At 43.0% G+C, this 26,449-nt stretch overlaps 1 protein-coding gene across 2 annotated transcripts; it reads right to left on the bottom strand.

Annotated features, from left to right (window-relative positions):
* Positions 1-675: 675 nt before the first annotated feature.
* zbtb10 (zinc finger and BTB domain containing 10) lies at positions 676-24,690 on the bottom strand. 2 transcript variants are annotated; one of them, XM_049602440.1, is made up of 5 exons: positions 23,756-24,689; positions 15,532-16,558; positions 8,703-8,768; positions 5,615-5,790; positions 676-3,862 (listed from the first exon to the last, which is right to left on the bottom strand). In XM_049602440.1, exons 1-5 carry the CDS (start codon positions 24,428-24,430, stop codon positions 3,572-3,574), a joined length of 2,235 nt encoding a protein of 744 aa, XP_049458397.1. In that variant the 5' UTR covers positions 24,431-24,689; the 3' UTR covers positions 676-3,571. The 2 variants fall into 2 exon arrangements, with proteins under 2 accessions (XP_049458397.1, XP_049458398.1); XM_049602441.1 differs by lacking the exon at positions 8,703-8,768 and having other exon boundaries at positions 23,756-24,690.
* Positions 24,691-26,449: the final 1,759 nt, after the last annotated feature.

Below are 26,449 nucleotides of genomic sequence, written 5' to 3'. Positions count from 1 at the left end.
TTACGCACTGTACTTGAGTAAATGTACTGAGTACATGCCACCACTACCTGAGCGTGGGCGGGGTGTGTAGCAGGGCAATTATAGTGATAATTCTTGTGATGTGCCAGTACCCCAGATGTGCCCCTAATCCAAGGTGGGGCCTCCTTGGATCGGACTTGGCTCTGACCTGTCGAGGCATGGACACAGGATCTCTGGCAGTGTCCTGCGGTGTCTGGCACCAGAGCGTTGGCACCAGATCCATTTAGTCCAGTGGGTTGTGAGGTGGGTTAATGGCACGTGCCACAGATGCTCATTCAGATTGGGATCTGGGGAATCAGGAGACCAGGTTGACACTTTGAGGTCTTTGTCACATTCCTTGGGCCATTCCTGAGCCATGTTTGCAGTGTGGCATGGTGCATTATCCTGCTGGGGGGTCACTGCCATTGGGGAGTACTGTTGCCATGGGGGGGGGGGGGGGTACTTGGTCTGCAACAGTGTTTGAGTGGGTGGAACATGTCAGGTGGTATCCACATGAATGCCAGAACCAAAGGTTTCCCAGCAGAACAATGCATTGGAATAAAATAATCAAAGTTATTCACTTCACCTGCTCCGAGTCTTAAGTGGATATCTCCCAGGAGAAAGAGGTTTGTTCTGACCATCATCAAAAGAGCAAAGTAAAATAAGTAGACGAAAAGGTTAAAGCAATATCAAAGTTTTATTCTTAAAATGTAGTATAGAGAGGGACAGTAGTACAATTCAGACAGAAAAAAGGAGAATGTAGTTCCATCTTTGAAAACCTTTGATAAAAACGTAAAAAGAGTAACCTGAATTTGCTTTGTGTTCGGAGGGCACTGAGGCGCGGCCCGAGTTTTGCATCACTGTTAAAGTTCGAGAGAAATTGAAAAATACAACCTTTTGCAACAGCGTAAAAAAATACAGCTGGGGAAAAAAAACCTCTGCTTTTACATCTGTAGTGTTTTTGCTTCGTTTTTCGTGTTTTTTTTCTTTTTTGTCCATATAACAAATACAGCATAAAATCTAAAATGATACATCATAGTTTTGAGTTTCATTCATTACAGTAAAATCAGTAGGATGGTAAATAGTATCAAAAGAACAAACAAGACAACAGGATGGTGTGATGAGCAAGCACACAGCGTGAACAGAGAGAGAGAGCGGAAGGTTAAAGTTTACGGAAATAAACCACCACGCCAGGAGGTTTGGAGCTGACCGTCAACGTGTTCCATTAAGTAAATCCACTAGTTAAATAATAGATTCTTCATATATATATATATTTATCTCATATAATCTCCACATATATATAGATATATATATATCCGTAATATAACCCCTCCCACAGTGATTTGAAGGTAAAAGTGACACGAAGAGGATGAATATCTCTATGACTTAAAATATCTTAATCTTCTTCCACTGAGAGTAAAGGGAAGTTACACATCTTCTGTATCATTAGCACTTCAGTACATACTGTATAATCCACTGCATATGAACAGATACTGCTGTTCCAAGGTTTTAACCCGCAAACAATCCGTGTTTCTTTAGAAAATATGTGCTTAATGAAATAACAAAAGGAGAAAGGAGACATCTGTGGAAAGGACAAAATTAAACAAAATATGCATCTAGGGTAAAGTGAATGATTCTGTAGCATAAAAACATTTAAAAATCTCAACAATTACAGACACGAGCAAGGATTCTCTACACTAAGCAAGTTTTCACCTGGCTTTTCTCATACATTATAGTTCAACAATAATTAAAAACAACAATTTTGGTTGGACAAATAGAAATTAACAGTCTTGATTGCATTTTGGAGTCAATATATATATAATATTAAATAACAAAAAAAGAAAAAAAAAAGAAAAAATCTAATAAAAAAGTTGCGCACTGGAAGAAAAGACACAACAGTTTATATAGTTCCATTCAGACCCGCTTTTTGGGGAAGCGAAGAAACAGAAGAAAATTATTTTCATGAACACAAACGTAAGTGCATGTCTATGAGGCGCCATAGAGCTTCACTTTTTGTGGAACAAAGTGTTTTTCTACCTGGCAGACCTAAAAAAAAAAAAAAAAAAAAAAAAGAAACTTACATCAAATTAAACCGATGACATTTTGTTTACCTTTTACACATGAAAAATGGAGTTCTCTCAGACTTACAACATTATGATTTTCTGCACACTTCTTTCTCCTCAACGTTTCAAGTGATTCAAAATATATATACTGTATTTACTTTATAACTCAGTACCAAATATAAACAAACGTATACAGGTATTGATGTCCACTTAGGTCCTCAAAACGTCAAATTACAAGTACTGCCGGTAGATCTACAAAATGGTGTGTGTGTGTGTGTGTGTGTGTGTGTGTGTGTGTGTGTGTGTGTATTAAATAAAATAAAAGCTTAAAAACAATGGCAAAGCATACCTGATAGTCGCCGTAGCACAACAGTGTTCTATAGTTTAAGCTGATTACATATGTATAACTGAGTCAGTTTAAGCTTTATGATTATAAACATCATATATAGCCTGTAGGTCCAGTATTCTGCGACAAGCATTACAGCACCAAACGTTTCGTCATTTGGCAAAATTCAAGCTTTAAGTGAAAGTCAAATGCTTTTGTTTAATAATAATAATAATAATAATAATAAAGTGTTACTGTGACGCCGTGATTTGTATAAAGCTAGCAATAACATTTCCCCTTGTACTTTTTTTTTAAGTCGTCTTTTTTTCCCGCTTAACAAAAAAAACCTCACGTTGTCTTTTCTTTCTTTTTTTAAAATTTTTTTTTAAGCGTATTCAGTAGTTTTTGCTTCCTGCTAAATCTTGGTGTGCGGTCTGTTTGGCACAATACCACAGCCCTCTTAAATTAATCATAAATATGGCTGCGATACATTAGAGTCACAAAACAGATTTTTTTGGTTCCAAGATTTGTGCAGGCAAAGAAAAAAAAATTTGAAAAGAATAATATAATAATATTTAGCGCATCTAAACAAGATCTACAGAGCAAGTTAAAAATCTTCCTGTGGACAATAATGCTCTTCTTCTGTGTACTTCTACAAGCACCAAGCAATATACTTTCAGATTGTGCAGATGGCAACAGACATCGCTGTGCCTCTGCTCGCAGACAAAAACAACAGAAATAAAAATTATCGATAAGACCATAATAACCTCTTTTCATAAATTAAATAATTAACATTTCGCTTTTTTAGATGATTGGCCTACCCCAACTCAAAAACTACATCATCACCCTGCCCAACTCTCCCCCCCGAAAAACAGGAAATAAAAATACATCACCAAAAACCTGATTTATCATATTATTCGTCGATAGAATCTTTCTCTTGTGGGCTCTGGGCCCAGAGTTGGACACATTTTAACAATAATAAAATCTGTACATCTTGGAGTTCCCACTCTGCCAAAGCTTTTTGTTTTTTAATCCATCTCTTTGTCATATACTTGCACAATTAAGTAACCTCAAGGTTTGATAGCACTTTGGAGTTGATTGTTTACCAGCTAGTTTTTGTATACATATATATTAAACATCAACTTTTTTTTTTTTTTTAGTTTTGTTTCTCAAGCTTTTTAAATTCTTAGTCCTCTTCGGGGGCAGCACCAGCGTTGCCCTCGCCCCAATTTGATTGGTCGTTGTCGGTAGGCTCCTCCCCCTCCAGGAACTCCCCCTCCTCGCCTTCGAAGTCTTCGTCGCGAGGAAACTCCATGCCCTCCATGGCCTCCAGGCCCTCCTGAGTGGCCTGGTGCGAGTCGGCGCAGTCCGCACACACGCCGTAGCGCCGCGAGCCATGGCGGATACCGACGCTGGCTGCAAGCATGAAGATCTTCTTGCACACCATGCACTTGTACTTTTTGTCCTTCTTGTGCACCTGTAGGAGGAGAGGCGAGAGAGGAGGAGACGGTTGAGGAGATGAGGAGAGTAAGGTCACTTTGTCACTTTGTTTTCTTGCCAGACGAGAACATCGACACCTCTCTCATGTCTGTATGCTAAATATGAAGCTACTAGCAGACAGTTAGCTCACAGACTGGGTGCAGGAGGTAACACTGAATTGTGTAATTTTAAAATTTTGTTTCTGTAAGAATTAACAAAGATATATTGTGTTGGACGCTTTAGTAGAACAAGTGGAGATCAGGAGGAAGGGTTGTTCCTGAAACCGGTTCTGGGTTTACATTAAAATGGAAGATAGGACTAAAGATATCAGTCTCCTCTGTAACGATGCGATCATGTAGAAGAGCTCAGGGTACATGTATGACATGTTATCCCTGTTATTCTGTTTTGTATTCTGGATTTATTCATTTATTTGTAAATTTTTTAACTGGCTATATGAACTGGAGTCTGTCTTTATAATATAAAAAGTGTGCCATGTGTTCTGGAAAGAATAATATTTGTACGCCATGTACCAAGTCTTACATTCAAATAACAATTTCTGCTTGTTTCTGACCCGGACTTTGAGCTGCTCAACTCATTTTAGAATTGGACTGAATTTCAACTTCATCAGGCGTCATTTGCGAGGACCAAACATGGCCGGATCGATCAATTTCTGACACATCAGAAATTTTGGTTGGCCGTCGTCAGGCAGTTGAAGCAGAGTCACGAGTTAATTCCCCAAGGTCAGTGCTTTTTTTTCCTCACTAAATCACTTGTGTGACATATACCCACCCAGCTAGTACGTCAGTGCTGCTAATGTGTGTGAGTGTGTGAGAGAGAGCAAGAGGGAATAAAAGCTTAGACTGACTCATTTTTGCAGAAATGGTCGTTGAAGCTCGTTTCAGGACGTCTGTCTCTACATTACTGTGCAGCTTATCTCCAGCTAACAAACTTCTACCCGCCCTGAAGCTTTAAAGGAATCTTTATTGACAATAGTCAATAGCAGTAACAGTCTGCAGGGGCCGATGGGTTATTTTATTGTCTATTTTACATGTTCAGTGTGAGCATACAAACCCTGAGCCTTGGCTTTACTAATACAGTGGGAGGTGGAATAAAATCTTCTCTAAAATGGGCTCCAATCATACAGTGTATGCCCAACTTTAGAGGTGCTGGCAGGCTGATTTTGTTTCTTTACCCTGCAACACACCCACCATTTAGAGTCTTTGTGTTTAGCTAAGCTAATTGGCTGCTTGTGGTTGCTTCACATTTAGCATGCTAACATGAGAGTCATATCGACCCTCTCATCTAACTCGGCAAGAAAGCAAATAGGTGCAAGAAATCAAAGGTAGTACAGTACAGCAAGTTTTCCTCTTTTTCTACACAGGGAATTTGGGTGTAAAAGATCTTCCTAATTAAGCTCAATCTAACATTAGCATAACAGCACAATACCTGCCTGTGCTTTCAGGTTTGGTGCTTGTGCAATCATATAGCTCCTATTTTCTAATCCATTTGTTTGGTACCACCTTGTGAGAGACTCTAACATACTCCCTACGTTAGAAAACAGATATCATAGCCAAATATTTCTGCTTTCTGCTCACTCCCTCTGGCAAAAAGCTCCCAGACACAAACCATGAGGTGGAGAGCAAAGACATGAGGGTGGCCAAAACACTGTAGTGTTTGGCACAAGATGGTGCATGCACATCACATGGTGGTGCAAAAGAGAGGAGAGGATCCTGTGCATATGTGGACTCACCAGGGAATGTCTCTTTACGTGCTCGCGGCGGGTGAACAGCTTGCCACAGATGTCGCAGCTGAAGGAGCGCACGCCCGAGTGGATGATCAGGTGCCTCTTGAGCGTGCGCCGGTGCTTGGCGATGTAGTTACAGTGGGGGCACTTGAGCTTATTGAGGGCTAGGTGTGAGGACTCACCTGGGTGAAGACAGAGAAAAACACAAGCATGCAGATGCAGTGAAAGGTCAGCATGAGACTTATTAGGTAACATGTGTAAGAGTACATCTTAAAGGGACAGTTCACCCCCAAAATCAAAAACACATATTTTTCCTGTCACCTGTAGTGCTGTTTGTCAGTCTAGCTTGTTCTGGTGTGATATCTCCAACACTCACACCAACACAATCTGGACTGATAAACAGCTCTATAGCCAAGAGGAAAAATGGGAGTTTAATTTTTCTGTATACTGTCCCTTTAAAAAGACAACCATGGTTGGTTCTTTGATGTTTATTTTAATTTGACTGGACAGGAAGAACAAACTGGAGATGGAAGAAGATCGTTAAATCTACATTTGCATCTATAGATCCTTTAATGAGCGAGGGGTGTGTCGGAAACCAATATCCTGTTTATCAAATCACAGAGTTAGGATGTGGTGGCCATTAGAAGGAATAAGACACCACAAACTGATGCATCACAAAAAGCCCCTTTAGTCAAAGTTTGTAAAACTGCAGAGATAAAGCTGATCACTGTAGCAGCCATGTGAACTTCACCATCCGGCTGTCACTGTTGCTAAGTAACTGGTGCTTGTCCGCAATGATGTTGAAGGTAGTCTCCATGGCAATAGAAAGGATGCAGATTAATATTAGCAGTGAATGTAAAGCAGCAGATGTGTCGTTGTGCTGCAGTTTGGTGTAAGATATTACAGAAATCATCACTGGTTGTGACTGCAACTGAAAGGCTTTTTATAGGAGAGGTACAACTAATAATGCTATGACTCTGCCTCGTAGCTATATTAAGAAACTGTCAATTTGCAGCTACTTTTCATAAACCACAATGCTAATTACCCAATGCTGCCAAACTGCTGAAGTGCACACAATTCTGGATACGTTCCATAAAATGACTGACATTAAAAAACAACATCTCACTATTACATTATTTAACAACCAGAGCATGTGGTGTAACATGTTTTTATTCCAGTGTGTAAAAGAAAGAAACCAAGACCTCACACTGTCTTCACAAACCCTCTTGTTTATGCTAACAAGCTACTGACGACAGCTGGGCTCACAAATAAATAAGCAATCTATTGATTTTAAAAAGACTCCAAACAGAGTGGCTAGTCTTCACTGTTGAGAGAGTGTTGGGGGGGGGGCGGACAGGGCCGGGCCTTTTGTTTGAGCCAGGGTGCACACAACAGAGGCGTTGTCAGGGCAGGTTGCTAGGGGGGGAGGGAAGAGGAGGAGGAGGTGGAGGAGGAAGGGGGTTGATGAGAAGCAGGTCACCTGTGTATTTCACTGTGCATCTGTGTGTGTGTGTGTTGCACACGACAGAGACGCACCTTGCGGATGTGACACTAGCTGTTCATTTAGGCTTTAGATGTTTAGGATTTAATGGTCACGATCTTTCATTACACAAACAGAGCACACAAAATTAGCTTTGGGAGGCTACGAATGAAAATTAAATCTTTAATCTAAAAAGCAAGAATTTTTTTCAACTGGGGTCAATTTTTTTCTAGTTTTGTAGTTTTAGATCCAACTGTCTCCTTTCCTGTGTCCACCTCATGTCTTTTCAGCTAATATCTAAACCTACAACTCCACCCATCTGTGCCATGATGTCTATCAAACTGTGACTTCATGCCACAGTTTCATGATTTCTAAAACAGAAAGGCTTTTCTGTTATTTTTTTTTTGTTTTTACTGGGGCCAGATATAGTCTAAAAATAAGGCAATATCAGTACCAATACCAGAACCTTTTAAGTGATATCAATACTGATAGAGCACTTCAACTGATACCATTTTTTCTACTCCATTTGACACCCATCATGTGAATTGAAGCAATCAGTTGCGTGAAATGCCACAAGACGCCACAGGTGTGTAGTATAACCTTACTTCGTTTTGGTGGCATTTTGGTTGGCTGAAAGTGAAACTCAAACCACACCACAGACGGTATGGGATGCATATGCTGCAGTATTGGGCCAATCGCACATTGCATTAAATCAAAGAAGCGGCAAAATTAGTCTTTTTTTTCTAGATCTGGATACAAAAGAATTAACTAAAGGTCCTGTTTTACTGGAGAAGTTCTAATACTACTTAGTACTGAGTTATTTTAGTCGATAGTTGATTAAAAGGTATCAAGTACCGATGCCTTGCCCTATTTACTACCATCCAGCAGTTCCTCCACTTCCTTTGTGTAATGCATTGTGGGAGAGAACTGTCCATTGACAGCATATTCAAAAATTAGATGTTTCTTTTGCGCATGCTGTCATTTTAGAGTATATTTCATCCTTTCACTCATTCTCTATACTTACATGCTCAGAATGAGCGTGCAGTATGGATTTAGGACACACAGCCTTGTGTACTGTAGACAATGGCCACCTACTAATGCCTCTCTTGTGGATATTACTTGGTACTTTTTTTGGTACCACCTTGGTGGATGTTTCAAGCAAGCTGAGCCGTTACCAGGAGGTGGAGTTAAAACACTGCAGACCACTGACCGGTCAGAGAGAATCGTTACTCATGCGACACGAGAAATCCTGCACAAACTCACCGCTTTTAAAGAGTAACTATATCCCCAAACTGTTTTTTTTACAGCTGAAAACCAATGTGTATGAGTATTTAGTAGCGCTGCTGATAGATTCAGGTCCAAATCTTTACATTTAGCATCATGATAGCATCATTATTTTATGTAACAGGGTCATGCAGTTCAACTACACAATTTAAGACTGACTGAAAGCCCTTAAATGTAACAGGGTGTTTGTCTGCTCTTATTTACGGAGACATACTGACTTAGACTGCCCACACTCATTTGAGAAGATGCATTTTAGTTAAAGACTTCAAGTTTCTTTAAGCAGCCATATTTTTTTGCTTTAGCAGTAGTCTAGAGTGTGCGGCGTCTTACCATTCTCCCAGGACTCCCCTTGCTGTAAGTCCTGGATGATGCTATACTGGATCTGATTGGCCAGCTCTGGGAAAGGGGGAGGGGGACAAGAGAAGCGAGAGGGAGAAAGAGAGATGAGAGGTGGTTGAGAGCCTGGGGGGGATGCACACCTCACAACGCCTTGTGTACACAACTAACCACCCCCACGTGAAACAATGGAAGTTTCAGTTAACAACACAGGCAAACAAACACACACAGACACACACAAACACACACACACACACTCACACAGGTCCCTACTATATGTAAAGCAGTCTTCCCCAGGCCACGATAACAAACTAATGGTGTAACCAGGGCTCCAGCAGGGAGGGGGTTAATTAGAGCTGAGCCCTCACACCAGCTCAGCTTACACTCAGCTTTTGTAAGCACTTGTGTGTGAGCACCTGTGTGTGTCCTGTTCCTCCAGCATCGGCGCTTAGAGCCCATTAAAGACACGCCCCTGTGAGTGTGTGTGTGTGTGTGTGTGTGTGTGTGTGTGTGTGTGTCCACTCTCCCTGGGTCAATATTTGGAATAGTGAGGACAGCCCCACTGCATTAGAGTGGATTAGGGAGGGAAGGGGCTGCCCCTGGCAGCTTTGCACCTTGCAGGGATTGGGGAAGTTATTGTGCGTGGGTGGGTTTGCGTGCACGCTTCAACAGAGATGAGTGTGTGTATGCAAATGCATTTCACCTGCCCTGTGTGCTTGTGCGCAGCATGCACCCTTTAAACAATCCAACAGTGTTGTTTGGAGAAGCCCCAAGAATTTATTGGCCACGAGTGTTGGCTGTGGGCTCAGCGTGGTAAGAGCAGACAGCAGTGGCAAAGTACTTATATCACTAAAACCAGCCTTCACTTTCAACTGCGCTCAACAGCATTCCTGTGATTCCTTTTACCCCCAGTTGTTTCAAACAAAATGCGAGATGTTTGATGGTTCCTGTCTCTGTCTTATAAAATTGCAAACTAAATATGCATTTGTTTTAGACTGTTGGTAAAAAAGAAAAGACATACGCCACAGACTCTTGGAAGTTTTCTGGCATTTTAAAAACTGCATTAATCGTGAAAATGATCAGTAGATGAATCAATAAAGACAATTGTTAGTCGTGGCCCTAAACAGGCTAGAAAAAATACGAATGAATTTTATTTGTTGAACCTTTAAAAAAAAAAGAAGAAGAAAAAAAAAGCCTTAAAAACAAGCACATGTTTTAAATGGGCAGGCACACAACACAGCAGAAAGAATACCACCATTTGTGCTACTATGTTTCCACCCTCAGAGCATGACCGCACGGATCAAACTGAAGCGAAATGAAACCCAAACGAGTGACATCACTGTGGGAAACTGGGACAGCTAATATTGGTGGATGACTGCTCATGGGCTCAAACACAAATATGCATGCCAGTGACAACTAATCGTGCAGAAGAGCCGTCTAGTTTCAGAGCATCTCACATCCAAAAGATGAGATTTTGGTGCCCAGTCATGCCTTATTTTTGCTTTATGAAGCAATATCTCAGTAAAGCGTACCTAATAGTTTAGACACCATGTGACACACATATGCAGAGCGAGTCTCAACAAATGAGCTCTATATGCAATACAAGACTAATCAAGCCTAGACAGCAGAGGGAGGCTGTGGGAACAAACTGAAACAGTTCAGTCCATAAATGGTCCTGGGCCATCTTTCATGTACGTTCCAGGAGATGTGGACTGATAAATGGCATTAATACAGTTGGGCGCTCAGATGCTACACGTACAGTAGACTCCATGACACAGCAGCTCTCTACCCAGAAGTACTCGTAAACAATTTCAGAATATTACATACACACCACTGGAAACCACTTCTTATGAAGTAAAAAATGAAGGCAGGGCTGGAGAGCTTTTACAGTATGGAGAAAAAGATTTATACATGACTGTGGTCCGATATTAAGCAGCTTTAATGTAACCTATAAATAACAAGTAAAATATTATCAAAATATGAGTCTTTAAGAAACTCTATAGCACATTTAGGGCATTCCTTTCGCTTAGTCTTAGGGCGCATTCACACTGGCGCTATTTGGTCCGCTTTCAACGAACCCTGGTCCGCTTCCACGGACAGTTTGGTTTGTTTGGAATGGTGTGAACGCTCATTCAAACTCTGGTGCGGACCAAACGAGTGAACCTTGTTCCGCTCGAAAACTGGGGGTCTCGGTTCACTTGCAAGTGAACCCTGGTGCGCTTTGCTTACAGTGGGAAATGCAAACGGACTATCCAGCAAAGCAAAGAGAGGAAGTGAATCAAAGAGAGGAAGTGACGTAGAGCACAGTGCAATTTGGTGTTTGGTGTTTTTGTGGTGACCAAGTCGGCTGAAGGGGATGGATTTCCCTTTTTGGTCCAGGCCAATCAGTGAGCTGGGTTTTCTTCTTCCTCATGCCTTGTCTCCTCCCGGTCAGTGGTCGTTTTGGGCAATACCGCCCCCCAACAAGCAGCTGTTGTAACTGCAACGCTGTCCAGGCACTTTGATCCACTTTAAAAAGTGCAGAGTGAAAGTGAACTGAACCAAATGAAGGTGTGAAATTTTTTGGCATTCCCCGCCCAATCAAACCAAGTCCCCCGGACTATCCTGGTGTGAATGCGCCCTTAGCCATGACTGTCTGCACATGGCTCTCATCGTGGAGGTGGCTGAGAGGGCGACTAGCAGCTGACTGCTAACAGCATAAAAAGTGCTAACAATGGCAACAGTGCCAACAAAGCATCGGAACGGCGTATTAAGTATAGAGCGGTGGCAATTAGCTAGCCAGTGGAACACAATGTGAGGCCCGTCTACCACGACAAAGAACAGAGAATCCTGGATTACACAGACAGATGGAGTGTGACTCCATTCTCTGCTCAGGACGCCATTACTCCACTATGTCTTGTACAGCTAGTAGTTGTTCGCTGCTAAATTAATGTTCTGAATCTCGCATATAACACATTTAAGGGTAGGTTTAAAAACTGAAATGGACTCAGCATTGCGGACTGAGGCAGGGAGAGCTCACATTTGGTCCTTGTACTGTAGATATTCGTTTGTCTTCTCAGTCTGTTTCACCTCAAAGATCGACATCGGGAAATCCCTGTCAAAACCCCACAGTCAGTCCCAGCTTTACTGCCACAACACTTCTGAGCTGAAACCTAACGAAATAACACCGGAAACACTTTACAAAGCGTTTTAGAATCACTGCTCTTAAAGGGAACTGAGAAAGTTTTTGGAACACACTTTCCCTGCAATGGAAACTGAGAAACTATATATACAGTATGAGGTCACTGTTTAACAGCCCACAGGAGTGAATGCAACTTCACCATTTTAATATAAACCAATTGTTCTGTTCTCGTGACTCAAAAAGGGGGCTAAAGGCCGTCCTCTTACCCCAACATCAAACAGCATCTGGATAATGTGTTGCACGTTTCTGCCTCAAATTCTCTGGACACCACCTCTCACACATGTTCAACAATAGAGATGGACAAATCTTTACACGTTTAAGCCCTTACAGGAACTTAATTCACAGATCTATATTTAGACTGTTGACACAGAGTCTCCTGTATGAATGAATGGACTGTTGAACACAAAACTATCATTTAAGGGTAAACAGTTGCCTTGAAACCTTTTACTGTGACTAACAGCCAACTTGAAGTCTTAACTATATCTTTATTTGGAAACGTAGTATACATTAAGTAGCGACACGGGGCTAAACAACAAAGATACATGAAGAGGAGAAGGTTGGAGAGTTAGCACACATGCAGACGAACTCAGTCTTTAAGTGAGCGTCTCTCTAGGCTATTACAACACCCTGGATCACTTTGTGCACACATTAAAAAGAGCCCTAGGAGGAGTTGGAGGCACTAAGAGCATTCAAGTGCATTTAGGGAGGCCTGGGGGAAGAAATGTTTCCCCTGGTTTCTTCATTTCCCTGCATTAGGGAGGGCTTCTCTCTCGCACACAAAATGTACTTCTCACTCTCTCTCATTCTACACACACTTTCTGCCTCACACATCCCCTCCCCCCGTCCATACCACTCCACTTAATATGTGATATCATTATGGTTACATGGAGTGCCACGCTTAATGGGGCCAACAGAAGGAGAAGGCCGAAGCTGAAAGAAGAGATTACTTAGAGCGCTACACTGTATGTGGATAGGATGGATGGAGCGATGAATAGATTAGGGGACAGAGAGAGAACGGTATCAAAGGGTAAAGAGAAAGGAAGAAGATGAAGGTGTGCAAACATTTTATCAAGGAAGATTTAAAAACTGATTGAATGACTAAAAGAGATTCCATGTTTTTGCCCACCACAGCACATAGACTGTTTTTTTTTTATTTAGGATAATTCATTCTCTCCAGCTCACTTTTAATATTCACATTTCATCATTTTCTTCCATAAAACATTACAATGTACCAATTTGAACCATTAAAGGGAGTTGCCACTATTTTCCTTTACAGTCATTCTGGCTGCAATGGCGGTGCAGAGAAGCCAAGATACGGAAGATGTGGACACAGTGACTAATCAGCGCAGACAGGGCTCATTCAGGAGGGTGGCTTAAAGAGACAGGTGCTAAAATGGAGCGTCTCTGACAAAAGGGGAATACAGATGTTCCAGCACAAATACTATGAGGAAAATAACATGCTTTTTGAACATTACAGCATGTAAATATGTTCTGGTAAAAACCCCAACTACATGTATGAACCTGAAAATGAGCATAAAAGGTCTCTTTAAATTGATTCAAAACAATCTAATCGGACTTAACCTTATAAAACATCTTTACAACAAGTCTCAGCAGCAATGTGGCAACACACCTCTGTGCTGAGACAAAGCAGCCCAGGTGGGCGTAACTTTCGCAAGCCCCCTGCTCTGGAGTGATTAGCGGAGATCACGGCTGGGCATGACTCACTTCTTGGCTGCGCACAGCAGGTTAAAAGCTTGATAAGCAGATATCCTGCTTAGTGTAACAGCCAGACATCGATGAAAAGCTGAAAATCCATATTTTTTGTGATATCAATCCATTATTAGCGTTTCCCTCTGCAGGCAGCAGAGCACATTAGCACTGAATCAATGATCATGGGTGTGACATGATTAGATACTGTACATCACTGTATGTTGTCTGCATTCACATAAATGAAGAAATGTTGAAGAAAAGTCTTAAAGGTGCAATCTTCCAGTGCTAGATTAAAATTATGCTAACGTCTAAAATACCTGTAAATACATTGTTTATCAAAGATATTAAATACTAATGCTATGGCTCAGCTGTAAGTTGGTTTTTTTTTTAAAGATATTTTTTGGGCCATTTTGCCTTTAATGGACAGAACAGGTAAGTGTGAAGGGGGGAGAGAGAGAGAGGGGATGACATGCAGCAAAGGGCCACAGGCTGGACTCGAACCCGGACCGCCGCGGCAACAGCCCTGCACATGGGGCGCCCGCTCCACCACCAAGCCACCGACGCCCCAGCTGTAAGTTTGTGTGAGCATCATTTAGCTTGAAGTAAATGTTGAAAATGGAAAAAAAAAAAAACTAAAAACAAATGTCACAGCTATTTAGGTGTTTAGAGGTTAAACTGATGGTGATGGGCAGAGAGGCATCAAGCTGGGTGTTGGTGGGGTGTGTGTGTGTGTGTGTGTGTGTGTGTGTGTGGGTGGGTGGGTGTTGGGGGGTGAGGTAGAGGGTATGTGTGAAAAAATGTGTACCACACATGTGTATTATGATAGTAAGCATTTTAATTAAATAATAGCCGATAAAAGCTTGATGTTGGGTTTGTATGTTGTCAGAGATTTCCTTTAGCAATTTATTTATTTATCTACCACTGTCAGAACTTTTTTTTGCAACTCAAAATCTAACAACAGAGTAATTTTGAAGACTTTGGCAGCACCTGGTTTGACTACAGAGATGCGAGTAAAAGCAGCGTCTGATGTCTCAGCAATGCCTCAGCTGTCTATCTGATGGTGTTTGTCTTATGGCTTTGGGCCAAGTTTGCGGACATTATCGCAATGCACACAGTTACACTCAGTTACATATAGTGTAACATATAGTGACTCACCAGCCAGAACGACTGGTACACGAAAAAAATCCACCGGCCGAGCATATTTTTTACTGGCCAAAATAATAAATTGCCTTTTGTGTCATGAATGCATTTGTTCCAGTACATTTCACTGAAACAAAAAGGTGTTATGTTGAAAATGGAAAATCTGGCAGGTGTTATTTTCGTACCCTGGTTACATGGACAAGTGCACGGGGCTTTACATGGATGTATTGGTAGAATCCAACCCTTTACCCAAAGGGGCTAAAAAAAAGGTTAGCTGAGGATTTATGCCACTCCATTTCTCTTAAAGCATTCTGGTGATTCCTTTCGGCTCCTCTTGCCAATGACGAATTTTGGCAGGCATCATAAAATGTTACTACAACCACCTCTTTTAATCTCATTTCATCCTTGACCCAGCCATGCTGTTGTGCTTTGCAAGTTTAAGTAGTCACTAGTGCATAAAGCTCCTCTAACTGAATGCTCTACACTGGTGTATAAAATGCAATACACAGGCCCCGACTGTGTCTTAACAGAGCTTCCCATACACTGCATAGGAAAATATGTATTTCCATATCATCCATACAGATGTTACATTCCAGTGATTATACGTAACAGAGGTTCTGCCCACACCTCACTACCTTGAAAAATGAGCTTCTCCCTTTTGCTTACAGTGAGTATACAGTGTGACTAATAGGAATAAGGAATTCATGAGTTAACGGAGAGAGCTATACATGTATTATAGGAGAAAAAACTGAGCGTGTGTGTGTGAAGTGTGTTTAGAGGTGTGTGTCATACCAGCGTTTTCGGAGAGGGAGGAGAAGTCCTCTCTGGGGTAGGAGGCTGAGGGCTGGATGAACATCCCCTCGTCAAATCCCTCTTCAGGCTCTGGTGGAAAGTTGTACACAAAACGCCGTGTGGTGGTCTGTTTTTTCCTCCGGCCGCTTCCTGCAGCAGCATCTGGTGCTTCTTGCTTTATTGCTGCAGGTGCTGCTGCAGCGCCACCTGTGGCTGGCTCGTTCCAGACGAATACCTGGCCACTCGCCGACCGTGTGTCATTGGTCTCTGCTGAATCAGACGAGTTGTCGTTGTGGTGGGGCCAGTTACCGGAGGCTCCGGGGGTCACTAGGGCACAGCCCTCACCCCCGACCACTGTCACCTCTATATCGCTGGACTCCTCCTTCACCCTGACACCTTCGTCGTCTTCTTCCATTGCCTCCTTTCCTTGATTGTTGCTGGCCTTGATCGACAGCTTTGACAGGATGCTTGTGGCCCAGAAGTTGCTCGGCTTCCGGTCCAGCCCTCTCTGTCCCTCTTTGGACACCATCTGCCTCTTGTTGTAGTCCACCACCACTGAATCAGGAGCCTCCTGCTTGATGCTGATATTCAGGGCATCCTTTATAAAGGCCCTGCATGAATGTACAACCTCTGTCATCTGGAGGTAACTAGCAACAGACATCACCTCAATGGCGTTTTGGCTTGTGAGCAGCAGATTCCCAGAGTAGAGAAAGTCGAGGATAACGGAGAAGCCCTGCACAGCGGCAACATCCAGGTGTGTGACAGTGGCCTGGTCCTGGGCCTCGCTCTTGGTCAAACAGTAGAGGGTTTTGAAGTAGCGACTGCCCGCCACCAGGATGTTCTTGTGTGCGCGGAACACCTGGCCCGAGACGACTATGTTGACGTCACAGAGGATGCCACTTTTGCGTTGCTTGTCCAGCTCCTGGAGAAGCTGGTAACAGTAGGAGTTCTCATTGGGCTTGTTGCGGTAGTCTTCCCCTGAGCAGTTAGTGGAGGGGCTGGCGTTGTCTGAGGGCCTCATCGTCTCCTTTTACATGAAACAAAAGAAGAAAGAGGAAAATTGTTGAAGGCGCTTTGTGTTCTCATGAGTAATTTGCAAAGGTAACCACAAACACACGTATACGCAAATATATTTTCCCTTCCTGTAACTCTGTCTTTACAATAAACACGCACAGACATACACCCTCGGGGTTCCCAGTGTGACAGTGAAGCACCTGCCCTAGGGGTGAAACAGGTTTGACAGGCTTCTGTGACAGAGGAGGTGGGAAAGAGGCAATAAAAGGCGTGTTACCTTTAGGCTGGGTAGTATTACCTAGACCCATAATCAATTCCTTTTTCCGTGGAACTCAAACTACACAAGTCCTAATACAAAAAATATGACATTAGGCCCGATGACAGACTCACAAACCTCAAAACACTGTAATTTCAAACATAAAGGGAAAAGTATTTTCCTTTTTTTAGTCTAACAAAAGAAGACGTCTATCCAATATACTACAGAATTGCATATTATTAGAGTGCAGCGTTCAGTGCTTTTCACAATCCGTTTAATACGTTGATTTACGGTAGACTTTCCCTCAAGGTGGCTCACCTTTAATTTTATAATTAATAATTTCCTACATTTTCCAGACCACATTTTGACAACCACAAAACACATCTTTCTCACACAAAATATGTTGTGGCTGTGCATAAACTGGGGGAGAAACCAGCATCACTTCTTGCTTAACTGACTATTAACCTGTAGAAAAGAAACCTTTGCTCCGAGGGGCTTTTAAGTAAACCTTGAGCTTACTGTTTAAGCTTTAGGCAGACGGAATATTTTATCGTACTGAATTTCATTTAGGCTGTACTGCACAAACCTCAACATAATGCCACTTCGCTCCTGCATTTGTTCAGATATCCAAAGCAATGAAAAAAAATACACCACCAAACATAAGAAAAGCAAGCGACGTCATCTATGGCTATATCAATACATTTCCAAAACCAATGTCCAACAGTTTTTCCCTGTTACGGAGTGGAAAATCATCTTATGAAAATCTTATTTCCCTTAAAGCAACAGTGAGGAAGTTGTTTCATAGATTTGCAGGGAGCACTATGCAGGGATTGTCAGTTAGCAGTATCGCAGAAGTGAAAGCCAACCCCTGATTGTCTCTCATTCTCCATTTTTGCAGTTTTCTGGCACCATGTCTGCAATTTTTCTAGCTTCCTTTTGGATGCGTGCTGCTTATGGTCTGCCACCTGGTCACTACCTTTTTAAAAAGTCTGGACCTCAACTGCATGCTGTGCCCAGAACGATCCGAACACAGCAAAAGAAAAAGAAAATAAGAAAAAACAAGCAGAGGGCAGAGTCTCTGTAGATAAATACACCACAGATAAATACACTACCTCACACTTCTAGTGGGTCATACGTGATGACTGAGAGGGATTACTTTTGTATTAGTCTGCACTGTTTTTAATAAAAATCCTGAAAAGTACAGCTTTAAGACTTCATCTGTTTTATCACTAGAGAATGCCTTGGTTTTAGAAAACCTCCAGACAGATGTTTATTTTTTCATGATTTATGAATACACTCTCTAATTTGGCTTGGTGATCACCTCCCAAGCTGGGCCGGACAGTAGATCTGCAAGATGTAAGATTTTCCCCCAAATTTAGCGTCTGTGCAATAAAGTTATCTTTTTGCTAGATGTAAAACGTGCCATAACTCGACCAGGAGGGTCGACGAGTGTCCAAAGCAGGACACAATGTGACTGTGGGATAGGAGGGGAACTGGCAGAAGCACAGAACTAGTACCCTGTAACAGCCCGACTCCCCCTCCCCTGCTCCCCCTTAACAGGGCAAAGGGCCAGCCTGGTACGGAGCAGAGAAGAGGGGAGTTTATACACATGTGTGTGCGTACGCTGACATATACAGAAATTCAAAATACACAGCCCAATAAAAACCAAAAATGCATATACATCCTGCATGTGCAGAAGTCTATATTACAGTTTTTACACTTGACACACACATGCAGCAGCATACATCCAAGGGCTCATTTTAGAATTGCGCAGCAGATGTCCTAATCCAGAATAATTCACATTGCTCGAGCCCTGCATTTCTGCCCCCACCAACCTCCATCTCTGCTGCGCACACATGCATGTACGCTCACACACAACCACACAGAAACCAAGCTGCCTACACATACACACAGCTGGGGTTTCAGCTCGAGTAATTCAGATTAAATCCATTTCTCTGAGGTCCCCACCCAGCCCCCACCCCCCCACCCCTACTCCCTCCACACTGCAGTGCTTGTCCAGGGCAGCCTGGGCACACAGGATAGTATAGGGGGGCTTATCATCCTCTGCCACAGCTGGAGGGGAGAGATGAAGAGAGATGGGATGGAATGAAATCAGAGGCAGAGTGAGAGAGAGACAGAGAGGGGGGAAAGTGGATGTACTTTGCAGCCTGGTAGAAATAAAAGGACAGAAAATAATAAAAGACAAGAGGGCAGAATCGTGGAGTTCTGATGGAGAATAAAGTCGAATCAGAGCTGATAGGAATAAGTGTGAAAAGAAGATGAGAAATGGTTGGAGCATAAAAGAGAAAAGGCCTGATAACACACGCACAAAGAAAAGGAGCGAGAGCATGAGGCAGAGATTGAGAGAGCGAGACCTTGAGCCTCAAGAAAAAGGGCGGAGGAGAAAATGTGGAGCAGCGGGGGACGGAAAGCCAGCGCGATAGAAAGAAGGAGTTGGGTCACCCCATTTTAGCCTTCACAATAGCCCGTGTTCTCCCCGAGGCTCATTGTCCACTCACTGTAGGCCTTTGTGAAAGGTTTCGGCACTCACTCTCTTATTACACAGCAGCTCCCACTCGCCAGCATAGAAAGGAGCCGGAGTGCGTGTGGGTGAGGGCGAAGAGGATGGGGAGAGAGGAGGAAAAATTATTCCATGATATACACATCAAAGCCTCTGGAGGGGCACGGCCATCATGTTGAGTACTGTGGTGGAATAGATTGGTGTGGTGAAGGGCAGGAGTGCCCTCACAACAAGAGGTGTTGGATATACTCCCGAGTTAGAGTACAAACAGTTATTGCTGCTTTGTTTGTGTCCATAGCTCACCTCTTTTGATAGGTTTAGACCAAGCAAGCTTTCAACTTGCTGGGATAAGCTGCAGATGAATTATATTTAGCAACCTGCAACAAAAATACCTTCAAAAACTTTCAGAAGATGGTGAGGGCTGAACAGAAAAAGAAATGCCATAAATAAACACATGCTCTCTGATTCCTAGTACCTGGAAATTCGTCGACCCATTTTTTCGTTTCTACTAACTGGCCATCCCACCCCCATAACCCCACGACTCCCCATAGCTTTTATCCATTACACATAGCAAGGGGATGGGCCAAAGAGGTAAGACTTGGCCTGGTAGTCGTGATATGAGCTGTGTGAGAGTGTGTGCACTTGTTCTACTCAGACTAGGACAGCCTGGTACTGGATCAGTTGCTCCATACTGGCCTCATCAGCAGCAGCAGCAGCATCATCATCCTTTCTCCAGATGTGCCACGTGTGAGCTGGGAGCTTAGAGAACCAGCAGACCAACCCTGCACAGCACATGCTGGAGGCAAAACCAGCCTGAGCCAAGGGAGAATGTGGGGACAATATCAACCTCCCCCAGTTGTGACGTGGCTAGGTTTTTATTTGAGCCAGAGATGGTAGGGGTGGAAGAATGAAAGGCAGAAAGAGGATGAATCCAAGGGGTGCTGGGGGGAAAGAATCCTTTGATCTAGGTCTAAAATGGATGCTTTAAAATCTACGGTGAATGGCCGATAACTGATTTACAGGTGGATTAAACAAACCAAGATGGTCATAAATTGAAGCTTATTGAGGCAGTGGCCTCAGTAAAGCACACATATAACACATCATGGGATACAGCACTGTACCCACAGAACATAATGACCCACAGCAGCCAGTTTTTGTTTACCTTTTACGCACACGTTTGCCTCCATTCCCTCACTCCTCTATCTCCATCCACCATCAATCCAGTCCCATGACCAGCCCTGCCCTGAGGCCATCTCCACCGGTCCTTACAACTCCCTACATCTACTGTATCCCTCCCTCAACCCCCCTCCCCACTCAACCAGTCTGTCCCCAGATGCTAGAACAATAACGCTGTGTGCGTTTGGCCCAAGGTGTGGGAGGGCTGCACTGAGTGTCTCCCGGCCTCCTAACAATGCTCTGACAGAAGAGGCAGAGATGGGGGGAAGAAAACGAGGGAAGGGTAGAGTCACGGACGGATTCAACAAGAAGAATTCTCCCTCTGGCTCCACCCCACCCCAATCCCCTGACCTGTGGCCCCCAATAAACATCCCATCTATCTGGCAGACACCAGACCGCAATGGGTGGATCCCCTTTCCCATTCGGGGAGACTCGCTCTTAACAATGAGTGTAGTGTTTGTCTTGACTAAATTGAGGGGGTGAACTGACTTGTTCTGCATATCTGAATTCCCCCCCGGGGATCAAGAAAGTGTTGCATTATCTTATCTTAAACCTCATTTAGCCCAAAACAGTGATGCAAGTAAAACATCTGTTTGGTCGTCAAACTGAATAAGGCACCATGGATCGTCTGGCACGGCTTCACGAGCCTCATCCTGGCCTGGGTTGAATGTAGTTTGAATATTGCAGGGGTTTGGGGAACAGGTGTCTGTACTGCTGATGGAAATTAAATTTGTAACTGACATTGAAATAAAAAGAGTGAGACAGGAAAGCAAAGAAGTGAGAGAAAAAGGTAGTAAATGGGCTTGATGTGAAAACTAACTTAATATGGTGGTTATGCAATTTACATGTGTGCAGAAAAATGGTAGTAGAATAGAGTCTCTGTCCGTGCAGACAACAAGAGATTGCACTGTGACAACCAATGTGAGTTTAACACATAATCTTTTACCAATTTGTGAATGAAGGAAAAAGTACTTAACCGAGAATGAAATTGACCTATAAAGATCCCAGATATGCGAATTCATATTTGATTCAAGGGAAACAATGGTCTACTTTTGCCTCATCTTAACCTTTTACCAGTGAGTGCAAGGAACAATCTGAGTACAAGACAGCGTCCAGAGAATTAAGGACAACGGCCCCCTTCTCCAAGGAGACCCACATTTACCACAGCTGCCCTGGTGTGCTAGGGCTAATCGAGTTAGCTTTAACGAATGCAGCAGAGGCCTGACTAACGTCAGGAATGGGTGAATAGAACAAGACGTCGCCTCATAACACCATAATTCCCCTTTAATGTACTGCCTCACAATGCTACCTTGCCTAACCTACACTGCTGCTAATTATTTCAACAGTACTGGATATATGAAGGGGATTACAGTTTTATACAAAAGGCAGTCATAAGTGAAAAAATCTAATCAGAGGAACATCAAAACCACCAAAAATAATTCAATAAAAATCAGAATTAAATCATCTCCAATAACGCAGCAATGGGACTTTGTCGTCCCAGCTCTATTCTACACGAGGAAACGGCCTGGATAACCTCTCAGTACAATGTCTGGGGTCCTTGTTGCTAAGGAAAAGCCACACCAACCTCCTAATCCACCCTTACTGCCCTCCTTACCAATTAGGGATGTGTACAAGTTAGTGGATCACTTTAAGTCATTCTGATTAGTGATTGCGTGTGCAAAGGAAGGAACTAAATGTAGTAGTGCAATCCTCTTCCCTCACAAATTAGAGTCAAATAGCACCCCGCGCTTAATTCCCCTGACAGCCCAGACCATTGTCAGGATAGAAGGTCGGATGTGGATATATACAATGAACAGAATGTAACAGTACGCTTTTTCTTTTATTTCCCCCCTCAAAATAAGGATTGACGGCAGAAATGCCCTTTGACACTAGATTGTTCGGGCAAATATGCACTCCCTCTTTTATGAGGTCTCTGAAGGAGTACCGTAGAAATGTTGCCCACACTGCAATAAAAATAATGAACCAATAAAAAAGACCTCACGCATGTCAATAAAGACATAGTTCATCAAAATGGCTTGGTTGTTTTGGATTATAAGCATTCAAAGTAGGGATACTCAATATAAACATACCTAACTCAAGCTTAGCAACCAGATAATTTTTATATGGCAATTAATTAGAAAGGAGCAATATTCTGATATGACTTGTGCATGCAGAATGGGGCCTTAATCTAAGATATGCCCCAAAGGTTTAACGCTAGCACCCATTAATCCAGAAATATGTGGATGACAGGGTCAGGTGATGCTGTGTCATTCTATTTACTGACATCTATTTCACCCATTCATGCCTATTCACTTGGGCCAGGCAAGCTGTCAGGCTCCAGGCAACATAATTTACTCTCCTCCTCTTGTCCAGCTCTGCATGTGACACCATGTATGGATTTTGGGGGGTCATTCTAGCACAATGCCTCTAATTTAGTTCCCCAAAGGGAGGAGGAGGTGGAGGAGGAAGAAATGCGCCAGAGGTCACCCGGGACTGCGAGCCAGCAGAACTGCATGATGAGAGGCCAAGAGGAGGGGGGTTGGGTAGGGGTGCGGTTCCCCAAAGGCTGCTAGGGTCGAGCCCTTGCCATTGTGTGTGACCTCTAGCAAGCTAGCAATCAAGACAGCCACTGATGCACCAAAAGGGGTTGCTGTAAAGTGTGCATCCAAGAAAAATATTAGCACCAACATTGTCCTTTAGCTGCTCTTTCGGGGCTGTTTGAATGATTGAAAGCTACTAATGACATGCAATGAATCCCTCACTCTGAAGGGAGCAGCCTCCGGTGTGATAGTAGCTAGCAGGTGTCATACTGGAGCAGGTTTGAGCGTGAAACTTGACTGATGAGTGGGCAGACACTCGTAATGTGGACGTTAACCGAGTCGGAGACACTCGTGTCTCTCAGGCTAAAACGTGTTTTAGTATGTTTGCCAGTCAGTACTAGTTAGTCGACATTATCTTCGCTAGGGGCTTTCCACTACCGTCACTGCCCATATACCTCCGGCTAGACAGCGAAGCTACAAGCGGCTAGTTGGCTAAGCTAGCTGTTAGCTCGGGCTAGCAGCTAGCTAATCAGCCAGGAGAAGGGATTGTGAAGCTTAGAGGCAATGGGCTTTTTCGCCATCGTTTGTTTCAGAAGTTGTAGAAACTGTCGCTATTAGTGCTAAATACACCCCACAATGACATATGACACATAAGTGACAGGTATTTAATACCACGTAGATAACAAGGCGATACCGTCATGACTGAGCTAACGTTACCTGTTTGGTGGGGTCATTTCTCCCGTGTTCAGAAGACAGGTGATGTCTCAGCAGCAAGGCCCGTTTGTAGTTGCGACTCCCTTTGACAAGCTCGTCGCTGTTTTTAGTGGCAATGTTGTGACACCAAGAACAAGACATGAGTCCCGTCTCCTGGCAAAATTTGAGCCATGGAAATTCTTGCAACCACGAAGCATGGAATAATGAGTGTTTCTGAAGCAACGTCTGCGGTCTCATCTCTACCCCAGATTTCCTGGATCCCGTCTCGCACCCGGTCGCTCCACTTCCCGACTCCTGGCCGTCGGCGTCGTTGGGACCGTTCCCCTCTGTCAAGCTACTCCCCTCTCTGGACCCGTCCTCCCCTTCCACAGAGCCGACACGATCGTCGCCGTCCCCGGCTGCCAAGCTGCCCTCTTCCGGGTCCTCTTCTTCCTCCGCCTCGGGTTCCGTGCTATCGCTGACAGACCCAGCGCCCTCCACTCTCTTCTGCGATGATCCTTTAGCCCCCAGATCCCTGTCCTCCTCTTGATCCGGCCTGTTCCCGTTAAAATGTCGGTCTTGACAGGCCGGGGCCTCCCAGCTGTTACAGTTCCCCCCACCGATACCGCTGGAACCCGTTAACCCAGCTAATCCACCTCCTCGGAAAGCCAGCGACCTGCGGTTTCTCTCACCGGACATTTTTCTTAATATATATTAGAATCTTCACTTTCTCAACAGTATCCCCCTCCGACAACAGTAATGGATTTTAAACGATGAATTATCCGAAAGAGATGGACCGTCGTCGTTTCTTTTCTCCGCTTTGGCCCTCCCGGTGAGAGTATGTAGGTTATGCGGAAATAAATAAAGGTTTTAAAGGCATAATGAATTTCAGGGTTCTCGCTGCGTCCGCGCAGGCCCCGCAGAGGTCGAATGGCAACGACTTTCCTCCCCACAATGCACCTCGACCAGAGAAAGGGGGGTTGGAGAGGGAGGGGGCGGCTTTTAAAGGAAGATGGGGATCTGTTGATCAGCAAGGGGTCTTTTGTGTTTGAAGGCTGCACCCATTTTCCGCATGCTTTTCATCTTTTGGCTTTGCATGTCGTCTCAGCCCATAAAAGCTGACTCGTGTGCCCCACTTTAGCCCTTTGCTAAACGGGGTTACCATAATTATCCTATAGTGTTTCTATAGGAATTCCATAAGCACTTGTAGTATGTCTGTGGTGTATATATATTATTTAATTTACAAAATATAGATGTATATAGCACAAAATATAAAGCTCAATAAAGTAGCTTATATATAAATCAGCATGTATGTAAATATGCAGGTGTGAATCAACTGTAATATTTAATTCAAGTAAAAAAAAAAAAGCTTATTAATGTTTAATTTCATTAATATTTTCACTTTATTGCAACCTTTTCTTTGCCCAGAGCATACAAGCATAAAATGTGTGTCAACATGACAACACAGTTTGTAATATATTTGCTCTTTCTATTTCTTATCAAAGGATTAGTGTGTTAAATGATGAGCCAATATGGACAGATATAAGATAATAAAAAACGTGCGACTGCAATAAAGTCATATACTGTGTGATCATGATGTAAAACTGGCATCCTGTGAGCAGCCAATGAGACGTTGTAGCCTAGAGTAAAGTATTCCGACATATCAACATGTATCTTAAGTTTCTATTCCCTGTCATCAGGATCAGGTCCAGCAGGTGGCACTCTAGTAAACACCTCCCTCTCTCTCTCTCTCTCTCTCTCTCTCTCTCTCTCTCTCTCTTTGGGTGTGTGTGTGTGTGTGTGTGTGTGTGTGTGTGTGTATGATGCTTAACATACTTGGGTGTATAGTTTCAGTGCTGTCCAATTAAGGGCTTTGCACCGAGTGTGTGAACAAGAGTGGGATATAACCCAGGTTTTGATTACAATAAGGTGGGGGGTTGTATCCCAGTGTAATGGTGAAATTCTCGAGGGGCTAATAAGGCATGCTGTGTACAATTACTTTATCAATTTCTTTCTCCAGCTCATACAATCATGGCCTATCAACTTGACAGATAAACGGAATTAATCTGGCAAATTTAATTTACCCTGCAATGAGGAGAGTGTATGTCAAACTGCTCTCAGGTATGAAATAAATGAATAAGCACAGGAGGTATTGGTGATTGAGTTTTGCCACTCTTATGTCTTCAACTAGGTCATTTATCATTGTTTGTCAAATGGTGGTGATTTCACCATAAGTGCATGAATAAAACCAGACAGTTAAGTGTGAATTTCCAAAGATACTGCCTTCAAGTTCTGAATGTTTTTATTAAGAAAGACTGTCCTTACACTCTACATGCGTGCTTTTATTTATTTGTACATGAATATATGCATATGTATGCTTGTATTTTTATACTTGTATGTGAGATATATATATTTTTTATCTTTATGTTTTTTATATTTGTAAGTGTGTAATGGCACCTTAGGGTTGGGAGAAAGTGCAATTTTGTTCCCATGTACTTTGCATGTGGAAATGACAATAAAGTTGAACTACACTTGACTTGACATTTTTTAAAATAGGCCATAGATATGTTGGATTGACTCCATGGCAACTAGTTTTACTTCATTCCACAGGTGTGTTGTTGGCAACTGCCCTAAAAAAAGACAAATGTAGTAAGCATTAAAGTGTGACAATAACAAAAATGTATCCAATGATATAAAATAAAAAAATAAAAAAGAATA

This window comes from Epinephelus fuscoguttatus, linkage group LG17 (assembly GCF_011397635.1).
Source record: "Epinephelus fuscoguttatus linkage group LG17, E.fuscoguttatus.final_Chr_v1".
Taxonomy (NCBI): Eukaryota; Metazoa; Chordata; class Actinopteri; order Perciformes; family Serranidae; genus Epinephelus; species Epinephelus fuscoguttatus.
The sequence above is the reverse complement of the archived record's forward strand: the minus strand, read 5'-3'. Positions and strand labels throughout refer to the sequence as shown.